General features: G+C 45.0%; 2 protein-coding genes and 1 pseudogene across 4 annotated transcripts; 1 reads left to right on the top strand and 2 right to left on the bottom strand.

Moving 5' to 3' along the window:
* Nucleotides 1–5: 5 nt before the first annotated feature.
* On the bottom strand, nucleotides 6–5,752 carry PEX11B (peroxisomal biogenesis factor 11 beta). 2 transcript variants are annotated; one of them, XM_061186072.1, is made up of 4 exons: nucleotides 5,535–5,752; nucleotides 4,659–4,774; nucleotides 4,049–4,250; nucleotides 6–1,193 (listed from the first exon to the last, which is right to left on the bottom strand). In XM_061186072.1, the coding sequence occupies exons 1-4, from the start codon at nucleotides 5,750–5,752 to the stop codon at nucleotides 788–790; spliced, it is 942 nt and encodes a 313-aa protein (XP_061042055.1). In that variant the 3' UTR covers nucleotides 6–787. The 2 variants fall into 2 exon arrangements, with proteins under 2 accessions (XP_061042055.1, XP_061042056.1); XM_061186073.1 differs by having other exon boundaries at nucleotides 5,593–5,675.
* A 599-nt stretch (nucleotides 5,753–6,351) lies between these two features.
* Nucleotides 6,352–10,970, top strand: LOC133086874 (gonadotropin-releasing hormone II receptor-like; annotated as a pseudogene).
* A 271-nt stretch (nucleotides 10,971–11,241) lies between these two features.
* On the bottom strand, nucleotides 11,242–12,975 carry RBM8A (RNA binding motif protein 8A). Of its 2 annotated transcripts, none has more exons than XM_061183575.1 (6): nucleotides 12,855–12,975; nucleotides 12,517–12,576; nucleotides 12,316–12,390; nucleotides 11,998–12,134; nucleotides 11,567–11,703; nucleotides 11,242–11,455 (listed from the first exon to the last, which is right to left on the bottom strand). In XM_061183575.1, the coding sequence occupies exons 1-6, from the start codon at nucleotides 12,919–12,921 to the stop codon at nucleotides 11,410–11,412; spliced, it is 522 nt and encodes a 173-aa protein (XP_061039558.1). In that variant the 5' UTR covers nucleotides 12,922–12,975; the 3' UTR covers nucleotides 11,242–11,409. The 2 variants fall into 2 exon arrangements, with proteins under 2 accessions (XP_061039558.1, XP_061039556.1); XM_061183573.1 differs by having other exon boundaries at nucleotides 12,316–12,393; nucleotides 12,855–12,974.
* Between the last annotated feature and the right edge of the window lie 1,738 nt (nucleotides 12,976–14,713).

Below are 14,713 nucleotides of genomic sequence, written 5' to 3'. Positions count from 1 at the left end.
ATCTTTAATTTGCTAACCTGGAAGGCTTGCTCTCCATCATGGGCTTGGGCCTCAGCTATTTACACAGAATCACTGTACAGTATTTACAACAAGATGCTAAACATAGCATCATTCTGGATAGGCAAAGAAGGGGTATGGAAAGGCTAGAACAAAGCCCTGAAATCAAAGTGTAAGCAGAAACCTGCAGGTGTGAGTGGAGGGAAAGGTAAGGGCAAATCATGAGAAAGGTTGGTGAGGTAGACATGAGAGAGGAAAAGGAAGCATGAAACTACTTCTGGTGCATGTGGGAAGAGTCCACTGGGACATAAAGCCTTCAAAATTATAATCTGGAGTCTGAAGGGGAAAATAACGGCCACAAGTCACCTTTGTGAGGAAAAAGAAGAAGGCAGTTAGAACCTTATAGACCATACCTTCTACCTCCCATACCAAAAAGTAATCCTGCTGATTAAATTCCTATGACAGGGGACTGAGAAGGTACAAAAGAGATACAGAGACAGAATCTTAAATAGACTTAAGAGACAGTAAAAAGAGTCAAGAGAGACACAGACAATGCAATGAAGGAGGAAAAGAACAAAAGCTCCAGCAGATCTGAACATGTGAATCATCCAAGTGACTTCACAAGTCACCTCTCCTCACTTCATCTTCCCCAAAGCTCCTCCCTCTTACTCCCAAATCTCTGGATTTTAGCTTTAACCAAGGAGTGGAGTTAGAATGAGGCCGGTACATGGGGACAATCTAAAATTCCATCTCACCAATTCAGATCCCCTCCTTATCCTATACCAGAATATCAGGGCTTGAGTCGGAGCCAAGGGCAGATTAGGGTGAGAATAGACAGGATGGAGGACACGAGGCCACAAAGTCCCACAATTCCAGGACCACAGCGCCAGAGGCCTAGTTTGTCCAGTGGAATGAAGAGATCACAGGCATTTCTGACCACATCCAGCAGGAGAGGGGGATGACCTCGAAGGACCCGAGCCAGGAGCAGGACTCGGAGCCGAAGCTTCAGAGCCACCTGGGGCAGACCTCCTCCTGGAGCCCCTGGACCCCCAGGTCCCCCAGTTTCAATTCCTCCTGGGACTCCTCCTCCAGAACCCTTCAGTCGCCGACTACAAGCTGAAGACTCTTGTTCCATCAGTAGGCGAATCTCATAAGCATCACGACTCAAATTCATGATGAGGGAAAACAGATAGTACCTGGGATACACAGGGGAGAAAGGTCAGTACAGACACACATACCCACTTAGCATATCCAACAGAACATTTAAACTTTTTTCCCCCATCGTGCAAAAGGACTACATATTAGAATACCAGAAGTGAATGTTATTACCCACTATTAGAAATGTCCTTCCACCTTTCTGTAACTAATGAGTTTATGTGTACCTTAAGATCCTGGCTTACAATAATGAGCATCATGAAATATTCCAAGATCAACCTCATATTTCACTTTTCCACTTGGCAACCCATTAGCACACACACATTCAACTTGAACTACAATAATGCAAATTTTTTTAAAAGAACACCTTCAGGGCTTCCCTGGTGATGCAGTGGTTGAGAATCCACCTGCCAGTGCAGGGGACACAGGTTCGATCCCTGATCCGGGAAGATCCCACATGTGCGGAGTCACTAAGCCCGTTGTGCCACAACTACTGAGCCTGCGCTCTACAGCCGGCGAGCCACAACTACTGAGCCCACGTGCCACAACTACTGAAGCCCACGCGCCTAGAGCCCGCGTTCCGCAACAAGAGAAGCCACCGCAATGAGAAGCCCGCGAACCGCAATGAAGAGTAGCTCCCACTCGCCGCAACCAGAGAAAAGCCCGCGCACAGCAATGAAGACCCAACGCAGCCAGAAACAATAAATAAAATAATAAAATAAATAAATTTATAAAAACAAAAACACCTTCAGTTGTTTCAAAGACTCAAACACATAGACCATTTAAATCCAATACTTTTGTTAAAAGAAAACAAAAAAACGACGCCAAGCTTGCCAAATGTGTTAGATTATAAATTCCTTAAGAACAGTCTACGTTTTTTGATTTTTAATCCATTCTGACAACAGTGGTCTGTATTCAATATAACTGTCCTACCTCTAATACATAACCTGAATCCACATCTATCTATTGTACTCCACCACCACAGTCTAAGCCACCATCATCTCTTGCTTGAACTAACTACTTTAGTCTTTTAACTGGTTTCTCCACTGTCACTCTTGTCCCCCACCCCCAAGAATTTAGTTTCATATAGTAGCTGGCATAAACGTAAATCACATTATACCCTTTCTTAAAACTCTCCATGGTTTCCTTCCTATCACATTTAGAATAAAATACCTTAGACAGGCTTACAGAACTCAACATCTGACCCTGCCTCTCTAATTCCATCTTGTACCATTCTTTCCTTCAATCACTATGCTCCAGCCACATTGGTTTCTTTCTATATTTTGATCCCATTAAGCTTGTTCCTGCTTTAGGACCTTTATACTACCTCGTCCCTCAACCTGGAATAATCTCTCTCCAAAATCTTCAAATGGCTGGCTCTTCCTTGCACTTTAGGTCTGAGCTTACATGTCAACTCTTCAGAGAAGCCTTCTCTGACCCCCGATTCTAAAGTAGCAAGCCATTTACTGTCTATCACATGACCCTATTTTAATTTCCTGCACAGCACTTACCACTCTCTGATGTTTTTCGTATTTATTGTTTCTTTGTCCCTTCCCATTACAATGTAAGCTCCATAGGAGCAGGGATGTTGTTTGTCTTTACCACTGTATCCCTTTGTCTAGACCAGTGCCTAGCACATAGTAAGAGCCAAATAAATATTTACTGAATGAAAGTATAAACATGGCATATAAACTCTTCTAGGGAGTTGCTTTTCCATACCACTCCAGCCATGCCTCTGCCCCCACCCTTCATACACCATAAGTTTTGTTATAACTGTAATCACTGAGAAAGATGAAGAGAAAAGAGAGACATAAGTGGAGATGGAAAGATGCTAACATAATGTAAAATAACAAAGCAAATCATAGGGAAACAAATAATATGTATAGAGATCATTTTATTCCCAAATCATATTCCTTTCCACCTTCATTACAGCCTGCTCCTTAGTCCAAGCCAACATCATTTCTTGGCCATATTAGGGCATCTTCTCCTCTTTAGCATTACTGCAATCCATTTTCCACACTACAGCAAGAGGGATCTTCTTTAAATGCAATTTGAATCATGTCACATCTCTACTTAGAACCCATTGTACTTAGGATAAAATTTAAACAAAACTAAATGAAAAAAATCCTATCATTACCTAGAAGTCCTTGCATGAATGATCTGGCCCATGTCTACCTGTCCAGTTTGAACTTATGTCTTTACTCAATACCGTCCACCACACTGGCTTTCTTTCTACTGCTCTAATTCCATGAAGTCTTTCTTGGTTCAAGGCCTTAGAATGAGCTATTTTCTGTTTGGAATGGTCTTCTCTGCTACTGTTTGCTTTGTATAACTTCTACTCAGACATCAGGTCTGAAATAAAATTTAATTTTCTCTAAGAGTTCTTCTCTGACCTTTCAATCTAAATTAGCTCCCCCTGTTATATATCTCATAACACCCTGTACTTCCCACAAATATTTGGTTTGGTGATTATTTGTTTTAATAGCTGACTCCCCCACTAGACTAGAAGCTTCATGAGAGCAGGAACCATAGCTCTTTGGCTCTTTGCTTTATTCCCTGGCTCATAGTAAGCAGCTACTAAGTATTTTTAGAATGAATGAATGAATGAGTAAGCAGTGAGGGGCCTAAACCTGTGGTATAGACAAAAATGGAATTAAAGCAATGTAATGAATATCTAGTCTTGTCCAATCTTAGTCATTCATCATGAAAGAGCATCTGTCTTCCATCTGCCCCCATTCATTATTCTCTGATGGTTTAAGATCTAAATGAAGGTTAGAAGCCAAGTGATTAAGATGTGTATATTCTGGGAAGACCCTAAAAGATCATTCTCTCATGAAAGGCAAGCTATGCAGTATGGAGAATATGATAGGTCTTGTAGGATAAAAGGATATCAAACCTGAATGAACGCTGGGCCCACTTCTCCTGATCCACACGGGGAGCGAGTCCAGACTTTCCAGCCCACAGGACATTGTCACAGGCGAAGTACAAGGCTCTATTGAGGTGACTAACAGTGATGCAGAATCTCAGGACAACATCTGATAGGTGCACAGCTCGTTTGGCTGACTCAAGGGCATCTGCTGAGTTACCGAGGCGTAGAACTTGTGGGGATTAGCAAAGAAAAGCAAGGATTTGAAAGTAGAGAGGCAAACAGAGAGCAAGACACAGAGAAAGAGAGAAAGCAAGAGAGTGAAAGTCGAGCAAGTGATAGAAACAATAATGAACAATTTTTTAAAAAAAGAGTAGAAATAGTTCAATTTTTTTTACATCCAATTTTTATTAATTTGTGTCCCAGTTTAGTTTTCTCAAATTTGCCTCATTCCTTCCAATCCTTCATTACTCTTACCCCTGCTCTCTCACCTCAATCGGGAGGCCTGCAGAGGATAAGGGCAGAGGCAAATGAGGGAGAATCGACAGAGAAGGTCAAAAACAGGAAGGAGGGACTAAGGAAGAATAGCTGGGGATGGAGAAAGTGTTGAGGTAATAAAAGGAAAGGCACAATTACTTACGCTTTCTCCCTAGGCTCAGATGACCCTCCAGTTGTCGAATCTGTTTCTGTAACTCAGAACTGGCCCCATGTTTCTGCAGTGCATGGCCAAGAAGGGAGCAAGCATACTGGGCAGCCCTGGAGGAGAGAGAGGAGAGAGAGGTAAGGTAACGTGGAGACCTCCCTCCTCTCCCCCTCAAAAATGTACTTCAAAAGGCAAGTATGGACTCCCCCTTCCCCTGTTTGAGACCATTCCCTTTCCTCCTCTTCATGACCATATCTCACCATTTCTCCTCCAGGCCAGAGGAAGAGAAAGGCATAAGAATAAAAAGGAGCCTAGAAGGGGTTGGGAAGCACTACTTCGAACTGAGGAAATAAGAGATCTGATAATGTAAGGCCTGAAGAGGACAATGAAGGCGGCAGGGGGTCCATCACAAGCACATCAGTGTGAACATGTACGTGAATGTGAGGCAGTGGGGGATAGTTGGAGGACAGGTTATTCTTCAGAATAGGTGAACTAAGAGATTTTCCAGGCCCTTGAGATGAATCGAGACTAGAAGGCAAGGCGGAGGCAGAGGAGCTAGCGGGTGACAGTAGGGTGAGGGGACACGGGAACTTCGGAGTGCCTCCTCAGCTCTGGGAAGAGTCCAGTTCGCTATCTACCACGGGGCGAACGCTCCTCATTCCACCATCGCCCAGTGAGGAAAGTGCTGGTCTTATGTGAACACGCAACCCTGAGCGGCCTCCCCGCCGGCCCACTCGTGCCTCAGTTTCCCCATCTTTCCCGTGAGCAGAAACGAACCATGGCCTCACGGCCGGCTCAAATCAGCCCCTCTCGGTCCGTCCGGGCCCCCGTAGCCCGATTTGACCCTTTTTGACCCCCGTAGTGTGAACTGACCTCGCCTCAAGAAGATCTTCCTCTGCCCGCCCTCCCCCCATTCCTATTCGGGCCGCACCTACACAGCCGCTCCCGGGCCTGGCTCTGAGCGCTGAAGCGGACCCAGGCGTCCATGACAGCGGCAGCCCCGGCTCCACAGCTTCGCTCCCGCCCCACTTCCCGCCCCTAGTCACGCCTCCTGGACGACCCAACGGTGCCGCGCGAGGGACAAACATCATCAGAAAATAAAGGGAGTGGAGCCGGCCCCTGAAGCGGAATTTCAGAACGAGAAACCTTTATCTCTGGGCCTATACCTGCGTGTTTTTTGTGCGTGTTTCCGTCGCCTTGTCCTCTAATCAGATGATCTCTGTTTCCTAAGCATACCTCCAGAGGCACATTCTTCTTTAAATATTCTGGACCAAGGGCGGGGCTTGCAGGAGTCCGGGCGTAGCGAGAAGGCGCCGCAGTGCTCCCGCCAGGGCCGCTAGGATAGGGTTGCCCCCAACCCTGGGGTGTTTCCAGCAGAACACCCCCAACACAGACACACACACACACACACTCACTCGCACGCTCCGACCGAATCCAGGGCTCCTGGGGCTAAAGAAGTCTATGTAAGTAGAAGCCAGCACCAGATCCCTGTTCCCTGCAGGACCCTGACAGTTGGACAGATGACCTCCAAGAATACAGACGGAGAGTCTCCAGAGACAGAGGCTTTAGTGGACGAAATTCGCAAAATAACCAATTCATATCCTTAAAAGGAGAGAGAAGAAACAGTGGACGCAGCTAACCTCTTCAAACCCACACTTCATCCCCCTACCCCTTTCCCTTCCAGGTCACCATGTCTGCAGGCAACGGCACCCCTTGGGGGTCAGCAGCGGGGGAGGAGATCTGGGCGGGATCAGGAGTAGAGGTGGAGGGCGCAGAGCTGCTCACCTTCTCAGCTGCCGCCAAGGTCCGAGTGGGAGTGACTGTTGCGCTGTTTGTTTCTTCGGCTGGAGGGAACCTGGCCGTGCTGTGGTCAGTGACACGGCCGCAACCCAGCCAGCGCCGCCCCTCTCCGGTAAGACGACTCTTTGCCCATTTAGCAGCTGCCGACTTACTGGTCACTTTTGTGGTTATGACCCTAGATATAGTTATGCCACCTGGAATATCACTGTTCAATGGCTGGCCGGGGACATCGCATGTCGGACACTCATGTTCCTGAACTAATGGCCATGTATGCCGCAGCTTTCCTGCCTGTGGTCATTGGGCTCGACCGCCAGGCAGCCGTACTCCACCCGCTTGGACCCCGCTCAACTGGAAGGAAACTTCTGGGGGCAGCCTGGGGACTCCTTTTCCGGCTTGCCTGGAAGGTGAGTGACTTGTCGGAACTCAGGGCTAGACTGGACAAGAATTTGGGTACACAACAGGAGCCTTCGGATTCAAGGGGTGTGCTTGGCCGTGGTCACCGTTAATCCTCAGCGTGGGGGCCTCTGCTATCTCTCTTGCAAGTTAAGATCATTGCATGTTAATTTGTATCTCTGTTAAGAGCCTTTGCTTTTACTACACTTGGCTTCCACCTCTTTGCCTCCTCCGAGTCCCACCTTCTTCAGATTATTGCAGAAAAACTCTAGGGCATGGTGGAAACATACACGGGAAGACATGAAGAAGACAGTGAAATCAGGGGCTTTGGGTAAAACTTTGTGGTACATTCATTCATCAATTCAGAAACTAATGTGCATCCCCCAGGTGCGTTCAAATGCTCTATCAAGGATAGAGCAACGAAGTCCTGCCTTCAAGAAATTTACAGACTAGTGCAGAGTCAAATTAGTACGCAATTACAATACAGCGTGCAGTTAAGCATTATGCTAAAGGTAAGCATAAGGAGCTAAAGAACTGTCCAAGACCCACTCTTGGACAGTCAGGGAAAGCTTCCTGACTTCCCAGAGATGTTACAATTTGATTCTTGAAAGATAGGTGTTAAGACAAATTACAGCAGGAGGAATGCTGGAGAAGGTGGAGGGTGGATGATCTCAAAGTAGCTGCAGCTAAACTTGAGGACTAGAAAATGGTGAGTAATGAGCCTGGAGGGGAAGGAAGTACCAGATCACAAATATTAAGCTTGTACTTTATCCTGAGGGCAGTGGAGAGACACTAAAGTAAAAGGTGGAGAATGACATAATCAGCTTTGTATTTTTTACTCTAGCTTTATTGTGGGTGTCAAAACTGGAACAAAAGGGAGCATCTGAACTTGAGTACCAATTATTCAAATCTCAATATTGAAAATGAACTAGAAATCTAAAAAAAAAAAGCTAAATATGAAGCAATTTCTTCAAAAAAAAAAACTAAAACCACTACCACCATCTGGGAGGAGGGTGTAAAGCAGCATCTCTGAGTCTAGGGTTAGGATTATGTCAGGGAGAGGGCTAAAATTTCAGTCTCTGGAATAATGCATTACAGAGTCAGATTTAAGATTTGATCCTTAAATCCTCAAATATTAGAAATATAACTAACAACAGTTAGTCTGACTGCAGTTCTAAGACAAACAAAAAATATTGCTTCCAACAATATGTTGCAAACAGGACCTCTGCTACCCAAAGTTTTAAAAAGCAGCATGTTGCCTCAGTGCAAAAGGAATTAGTTGGGTTTATATGAAGCAAATTTTAGATGTGGACTGGGAATTTGAATTAGGGTTGCTTTCGTTGTTCGTTTGTATTACTTTGCTCTGTTTTTCCTGAGTCTAGGCTGTACCACTAACTAGGTGGATGACTTTGGATAAATCACTTGAAACATATAGGCCACAAGATTATGGAATAGGAGATGCATTTCATCCTTTTGTAGAGCCTGACAATCTGACGACAACAATGCAATCTCTATTTGCTTCAATAGCAAACTGATGGTAACATGATTCAGGTGCAAAAGGTGTTATTTTGGGTTCTAAATGAGCGACCTCTTGTATAAATTCTGCATTGCCCATATGTTGCATTTCAAATATTAGTGTCAATAAAAAATTGTTAGTATGGTAAAGGGAATATTGGTGTAGTTAGAAATTATTTGTGTAGACTCAAGTTTTCACGTATCAGAAGTAAAGACTTCTACAGTAGGTGGTAAATTGCACATAAAATAGGGAGTCAGAGGTAGGGCTATGGACCAAAACCTAAGTCCAGGAGACTTGCCTATTTTTTAAATTAATTAATTTGGTTTTGCTGGGTCTTAGTAGCGGCAGGCGGGCCCCTTAGTTGTGGCATTCGAACTCTTAAATTGTGGCATGCATGTGGGATCTAGTTCCCTGACCAGGGATCGAACCCTGCCCCCTGCACTGGGAGCGTGGAGTCTTCTACGCCACCAGAGAAGTCTTGCCTATTTTTAAACCCCTTCTCACAACATGTCAAGTATTTCTAGGCATGGTGCAAAACCATGCCCCCACCCCGCAAGAAAACAGCCAGAAATATATGGACTCAAGATAGGGGAAGAGGAAAGACGACTTCCCAACTAGCTCAGAATAGCCTGATCATAACTCCAAGCAGTTCATAAAATTGTATGTCTGTGGCTCATACTATTCACCTTTCCTAAAAGTCCCTCATGCCTGCTGAAATCACTTTCCAAATGCCTTGTATCTAGAAATTTGATACCTACTAAGCTTGCCTTTTATCAAACTAGTAGTGACTCCATCTACCTTACCTGAAACCAAGGTACTAACCCTGAAGCTCTCAACTGAAAAACACTCATTACTGATTCAAACCAAAAACCCAGCAGTTTACCAAAAAGGAGAAGGGGCAGCCAACAGCATTTGGAAAATGTTAAATTTTATTATTTAACGTTGTTTCATCATTATAGTTGTACACATGACTATTACTAAAGGTCACTTTACAGAGTGACTGCAAAATGGCCTGAAATTTTAGCAGCACCCATTTTATACAAGATTTCTTTTTTCCACAGAATCACAGACACATCAGGAAAATAATTTCAGCTAAAAATGTTGGTGAGGAAAAAAAAAAAATGTTGGTGAGGTGGTAGAGATATCCTTTTATAAAATGCAATGTTAGAACAGTACTTGAGAAGACAGGATTCTTTAAGTCCCAGATTTAACAAACATAGCCTAAGAGGCAGACAGAGATTTTCAAGATACATTCTTAACCTTTTAAATATGGCACCATGGATGTACCATTACTCAGCACTGCAGGAAATTAAGAATGAATTGGGATTATGCACTGTATTAGCTCCCAAGTTTTCTCAACAATCTCATTAAAAAAAAGAAAAAAGGAGAATGAATTGGGAAGAGATAGTGTTGAACTGGTGGGTAGGTTGGCATGGGAGGGGAAAGGTAGACCAGTTCTAATAGTCCTGGACTCCACTCCAGCTGTTCCTGTTCCATACCGTCCGCTGAGCTGGTCCAGTCCCCTTCACTCAGTGTGTCACCAAAGGCAGCTTCAAGGCTTGATGGCAAGAGACCACCTCTTCACCTTCTGCTGCCTCTTTCTGCTGCCACTGACTGCCATGACCGTCTGCTATAGCCGCATTGCCCTCAGTGTGTCCAGTCCCCGGACAAGGAAGGGGAACCACGGTGAGACCCCAACCCCCAGGCCCTAACCCGTACCCTAAAACTATTGCCTCTAGCCTCATAAATTTGATAGCTATCTATCAAACCAAAAGTGAATTGCTAACCATATCTCTAGCAGCTGATGCTGCACATAACTTTATTGAATGCTTTCAATTCTAACCAGCCACTAGCCATCATTCTCTGAAGTGGAGTTAGCTGGGCAAGAATTGAGACGGGTGATCAGTATTCCTTTGCTCTTGGACACCAACAAGACTTCAAATAGACTTTGTAGCTTCATGTAACACAGCACCTCAATCGAAACCTTTTTTGCAGCACGTTTGTCATAATCTCTGGTGGGAGGGGAGCATATAGACCCAGGTTGGGAAGGGGAAGAGGGCTTGTACCATTCTCTTCCTTATAAGGGGAGAGCTCCATCTCACTATTTCTGCCCATCCATCAACTCAGAAGCTGAGTGGTTCCGAATTTGAGTGTATTTTCTAAGTTCCCAGCCCCTGCCGGTGAATTTGCCCTCCGCCGCAAGTTCCCCCGCCGCACGGGGGAACAATCGCCCCCATGTTCATCTTCAGGGTCTGCGACTGGCCCTGCTTGTCTTGCTGACCTTCATCCTCTGCTGGACACCTTATAACCTGCTGGGTCTGTGGTACTGGTTCTCTCCCACCATGCTAACTGAAGTGTCTCCCAGCTTCAGCCACATCCTTTTCCTCTTTGGCCTCCTCAATGCTCCTCTGGATCCTCTCCTCTATGGGGCCTTCACCCCTGGCTGCCAAAGAGGGCACCAAGAATTTAGTATAGACTTCTCCAGGGAAGAAGATTCTGGGAGAATGCCCCAACAGGAGATTCAGGCCCTTAGACAGATGAAAGTACAAACAAATGTGGCAGCAAGAAAGGCAGGAGAAACAAAAGAGACATTCCTATGACATCCATTTGCTCAGGAGAGCATATATAAGAACAGAATAATTATCCTCTAGTATCATGAGAACATCTCACTTGTACCCCTGCTCCCTTAGCTTCCAAGTAAAAGAAATACTGAGCAGTGTTTCTACTTTGACCCTAGGTGAGACTTGAGACTATATTTAATGTAGAAACTCACACAGAATTCAGTCCCTGGAAGAAGTATCTTCACAGTGACCCAGAGTGCCTTACTGTAAATAGTGCTTCAGAGCTTGCAATGTTAGAACAGGTAAGTAATTTTAGAAAACAAAAATTGGACATTTATTCATAACTCAAAAGAAACACTAAGCAGGTAGGGTAAGAGATTAAATATAAACACAGTGAGTTCCACCCCAGCCCTATTTCTCCAAGGCTGCATAGTCAAACGGAATCTCTGGAGAGAACACCTGGACAACAGAGGATGGGTCAGCGACGCCTCCGGTCTGGACTCCTGCTGCGTCTGCGGCCACCTCTAGGGAGAAGGAAAAGGGGCAGGGTCCATCAGAGGGACATAATACCATGTCCTTATTCTGTTTTGCTCATATTTCCTCCACTAAGATAGTGTTTCCCCTCTCCACTTTACCTCCTCTTGCCCTTGGGTGGACCCCGAACAAAACACCAGTCTACGCTGATCGGCTGTCCCATCAAATCCTGGCCATTGAGTCCCTCCATAGCAGCTTGGGCCTCCTTGTATGTTTCATACTCAACTAGAGTATACCCCTGGAACAAGTGAAAAGACAGATTATCAAAACTCTCCTATTCCATCAAGCTTTTTTCTACTCAAACAGAAAAATCCATAAACTCTAAACAACAACTGTACATCATATATCCCTATTATATATACAGTTTGTCTGTCTGTTTCTGCCTGTCTCCTTGCTATGTCTAACAAGATCAATTCCCAAAGTCATTTTATTTCAACTTTACTCTTGGCCAACCACAGCAAACATGGGAGAACTACCAATGCTGTCTAAGGGTTATGGGTGAAAAGAAGCAATGGAGTATCACTCTGAATACCTTTAGATATCCTGTACGTCTGTCCAGGTTGAGGTGGATGTTTTTTATTTCCCCATACTCTGCAAATTTATCATGGATGTCTTCTTCCGTGGCTTCCTCATGGACTCCAGTAACAAAGAGAATCCAACCTTCAACAGCTGTTCGGGAAGGGAGGGAGGTTGTTTGAGCACATGAAAGAAAAACTTCAAGCAAGATCACAGAAGTAGAGTGTGTGCAGACTCCACAGAGATTGGTTAAGCTACCTCTGACCCCATTTCTACTGGGTTTTATTTCATTGGCCCCTAATTCTCTACAGACAGAGAGGCTCCATTTACTTACAGCGCTGTGGTCCGGGTTCATCGCCATCCTGCTCCACGCTGTCATAATCCTCACGCATCCGCGCTCGAGACCCTTCTTCTATTGGAAAGACACAGGAGATCACCAGAAATCCCCCTTCTCCCACTGTTCACCATGAGTCTTTATGGGGACTCCAAAGCTCGTCGCTCTCGCCATTCTAGACCCCATTCCACCCACACTCACCGGAGCCAAAGCCACGTCCCTTCCGTTTCTTCGCTTTTTCTTTCAGTTTGTGGATGCTCTCTGCAGCCCCAGAAGTGAAAGAATAAGTGAGAAAAATAACAGTTATTTACAACAATAGTCTCCTTCCAAGACATTATCTGAAACCAGACCCCACTACCTCCAGGCTCAGTCCCTTCCCGGCCCGCCCCCATTCCTCCCATCGGAGGCGGAGTCTCCAACCAACCGAAACCCAGTTCCCCGGCTCCCATCCTCTCTGCTGGGGAGAAAGATTATATTTTTCTAATACGTCCTTCTCTCGCACCTTCCCCGCTTCCCGCAGCCGCCTCCACTGTCCTCACCGTCCCCATCCTCATCCATGGCGAAATCCTCGCCCCCGGCCTCATGAAGATCCAGTACGTCCGCCATCTTGCCTAAGCTCGAACTCTTCCGTGACGCTCAAGCACTTGGCTCCTCGGGAAACTGTCGCGGAGGGGAAAGGTCGCCAGTCAAGTTGACCAATTAAAAACTAACTCTAAGTCCTGCCCTCGGCGCGGTAATAATACGCAATGGAGGCGGGCCTACTTTGGGAAGATACCGGAAGTGCTCCTGTAGCCATCTTGAGCGGGACTGGAGCTGAAGGGGGCAACCCTGTGGGACACGCTGGGGGGGTGGGCGGAGTTAGTGACTTCCTCTTACCTAGAGCAGACGACGAGAAACTACTGACAGTGAAGCCCAGCCTAATTTTATTAGAGGGTTGCTTTTCGTCTCTTTTCATTCCATACCAGGAAATGGAAGTTGAAGAAAGTTTTTTCTCTAAGAACTTGCAGGCCTACACTGTTCCGAGGAGCAGCCGGATCTGTGATGGAAGCATTAAAAAAAAAATTGTTCGGTCAGCAATGCTGCCTCAAAAAGCTGCTCCTGGAACGTACTGCAGCACGGGCTTTCTCTCTCAGAAAATCAGCAGACCTGGGTGTCCGTGTTGATTGATGAGACAGATACCAACTTTTCTTTTTTAAAAAATAATCTCTCTGGGAATTCCCTGGTGGTCCAGTGGTTAGGACTCCCGCTTTCACTGCAGGCGGGATTCAATCCCTGGTCAGGGAACTAAGATCCTGCAAGCTGCCTGGCCCGGCTAAAAAAATAAAACTAAAAATCTCTCAAACTCTGCCTACCACTTCTGGGAATTAAAAAATCATGGCTTTAAACAAAATAGGGGCTTTAGCTTCTTTGAGGATAGTACAGATATTTCACGTTTAAAAACCCAGGAGTTGAGGCAAACAAAATATTGCCCCCACATTCTGGAATCCGATGTAGGCCTTACACAAACAATAGTGGGCTGCATATTCACTTATTAATTTTTAAATCAAACAGTTATCAATGCCTATATGTGTGTCTAATATTAGAAGAGGTGCTAGCAATACAAGGGGAAATACTTGCATTATCAACAATCACTTTATAATAGCATTATGAAAGTGATCGTTGCCATCACAACGCACTACGGCAATACAAAAAAAGTTTCTAATAGGACAGGAAGTAAGGAGAGTGCATTTAAGAGAGGGCTTCCACTTAAACTGGGCCTTTAAGTCTGGGTAGTTTTCCAGGCAAAGGAGTTGTATTGAGACTAAGATACACTAATCCATTCTCTGCAGTATGTAGTGTGATCTTTTAAAAAATCAGTTGGTCACATCTCTACTAAAAACCCTTACTTGACTTATTTTTGCACTTAGAATAAAGTTCAGACTCACACAGCCTGCTCTGCCTATGTCTCCAAACTCTTCCACCACCATTCTTCCCTCTCACCCATTAAGCTCTCCCTATACTTTCCCTCAACTCTGTTCTACTCTTTCCCATCTCTGGACTTTTTGTAACTCTCTGTCCCTGATGCTCTTGCTCCAGCTTTTCACATGGCTAGTTCAACCCCGTCCTGTAGGTCTCCCTGAGATACTACCGTCACCCAGAGGGGTCTTCTCTACTCTATCTTTCATTCTTATTTCCTTCACAGAACTTAAATTCAAATCTTTAATTACCTTGTTTACTTTCTAACTTGTTTATTGTCTGTTTTTCCCCTTAGAATGTAATCCTTATGCCAGAGATTCTTATGTACAACTATATCCTCAAAGTTTAGACCAGTGCCTGGTTCATAGTAGACATTTGGTAAATATTACTGAATGAATATCAGAATGGCAAGAAATTCTGTATGCCTGATGCTGTGTAATCA

Source organism: Eubalaena glacialis, chromosome 3 (assembly GCF_028564815.1).
Source record: "Eubalaena glacialis isolate mEubGla1 chromosome 3, mEubGla1.1.hap2.+ XY, whole genome shotgun sequence".
Taxonomy (NCBI): domain Eukaryota; kingdom Metazoa; phylum Chordata; class Mammalia; order Artiodactyla; family Balaenidae; genus Eubalaena; species Eubalaena glacialis.
This window is presented reverse-complemented; position numbering and strand designations above follow the sequence as displayed.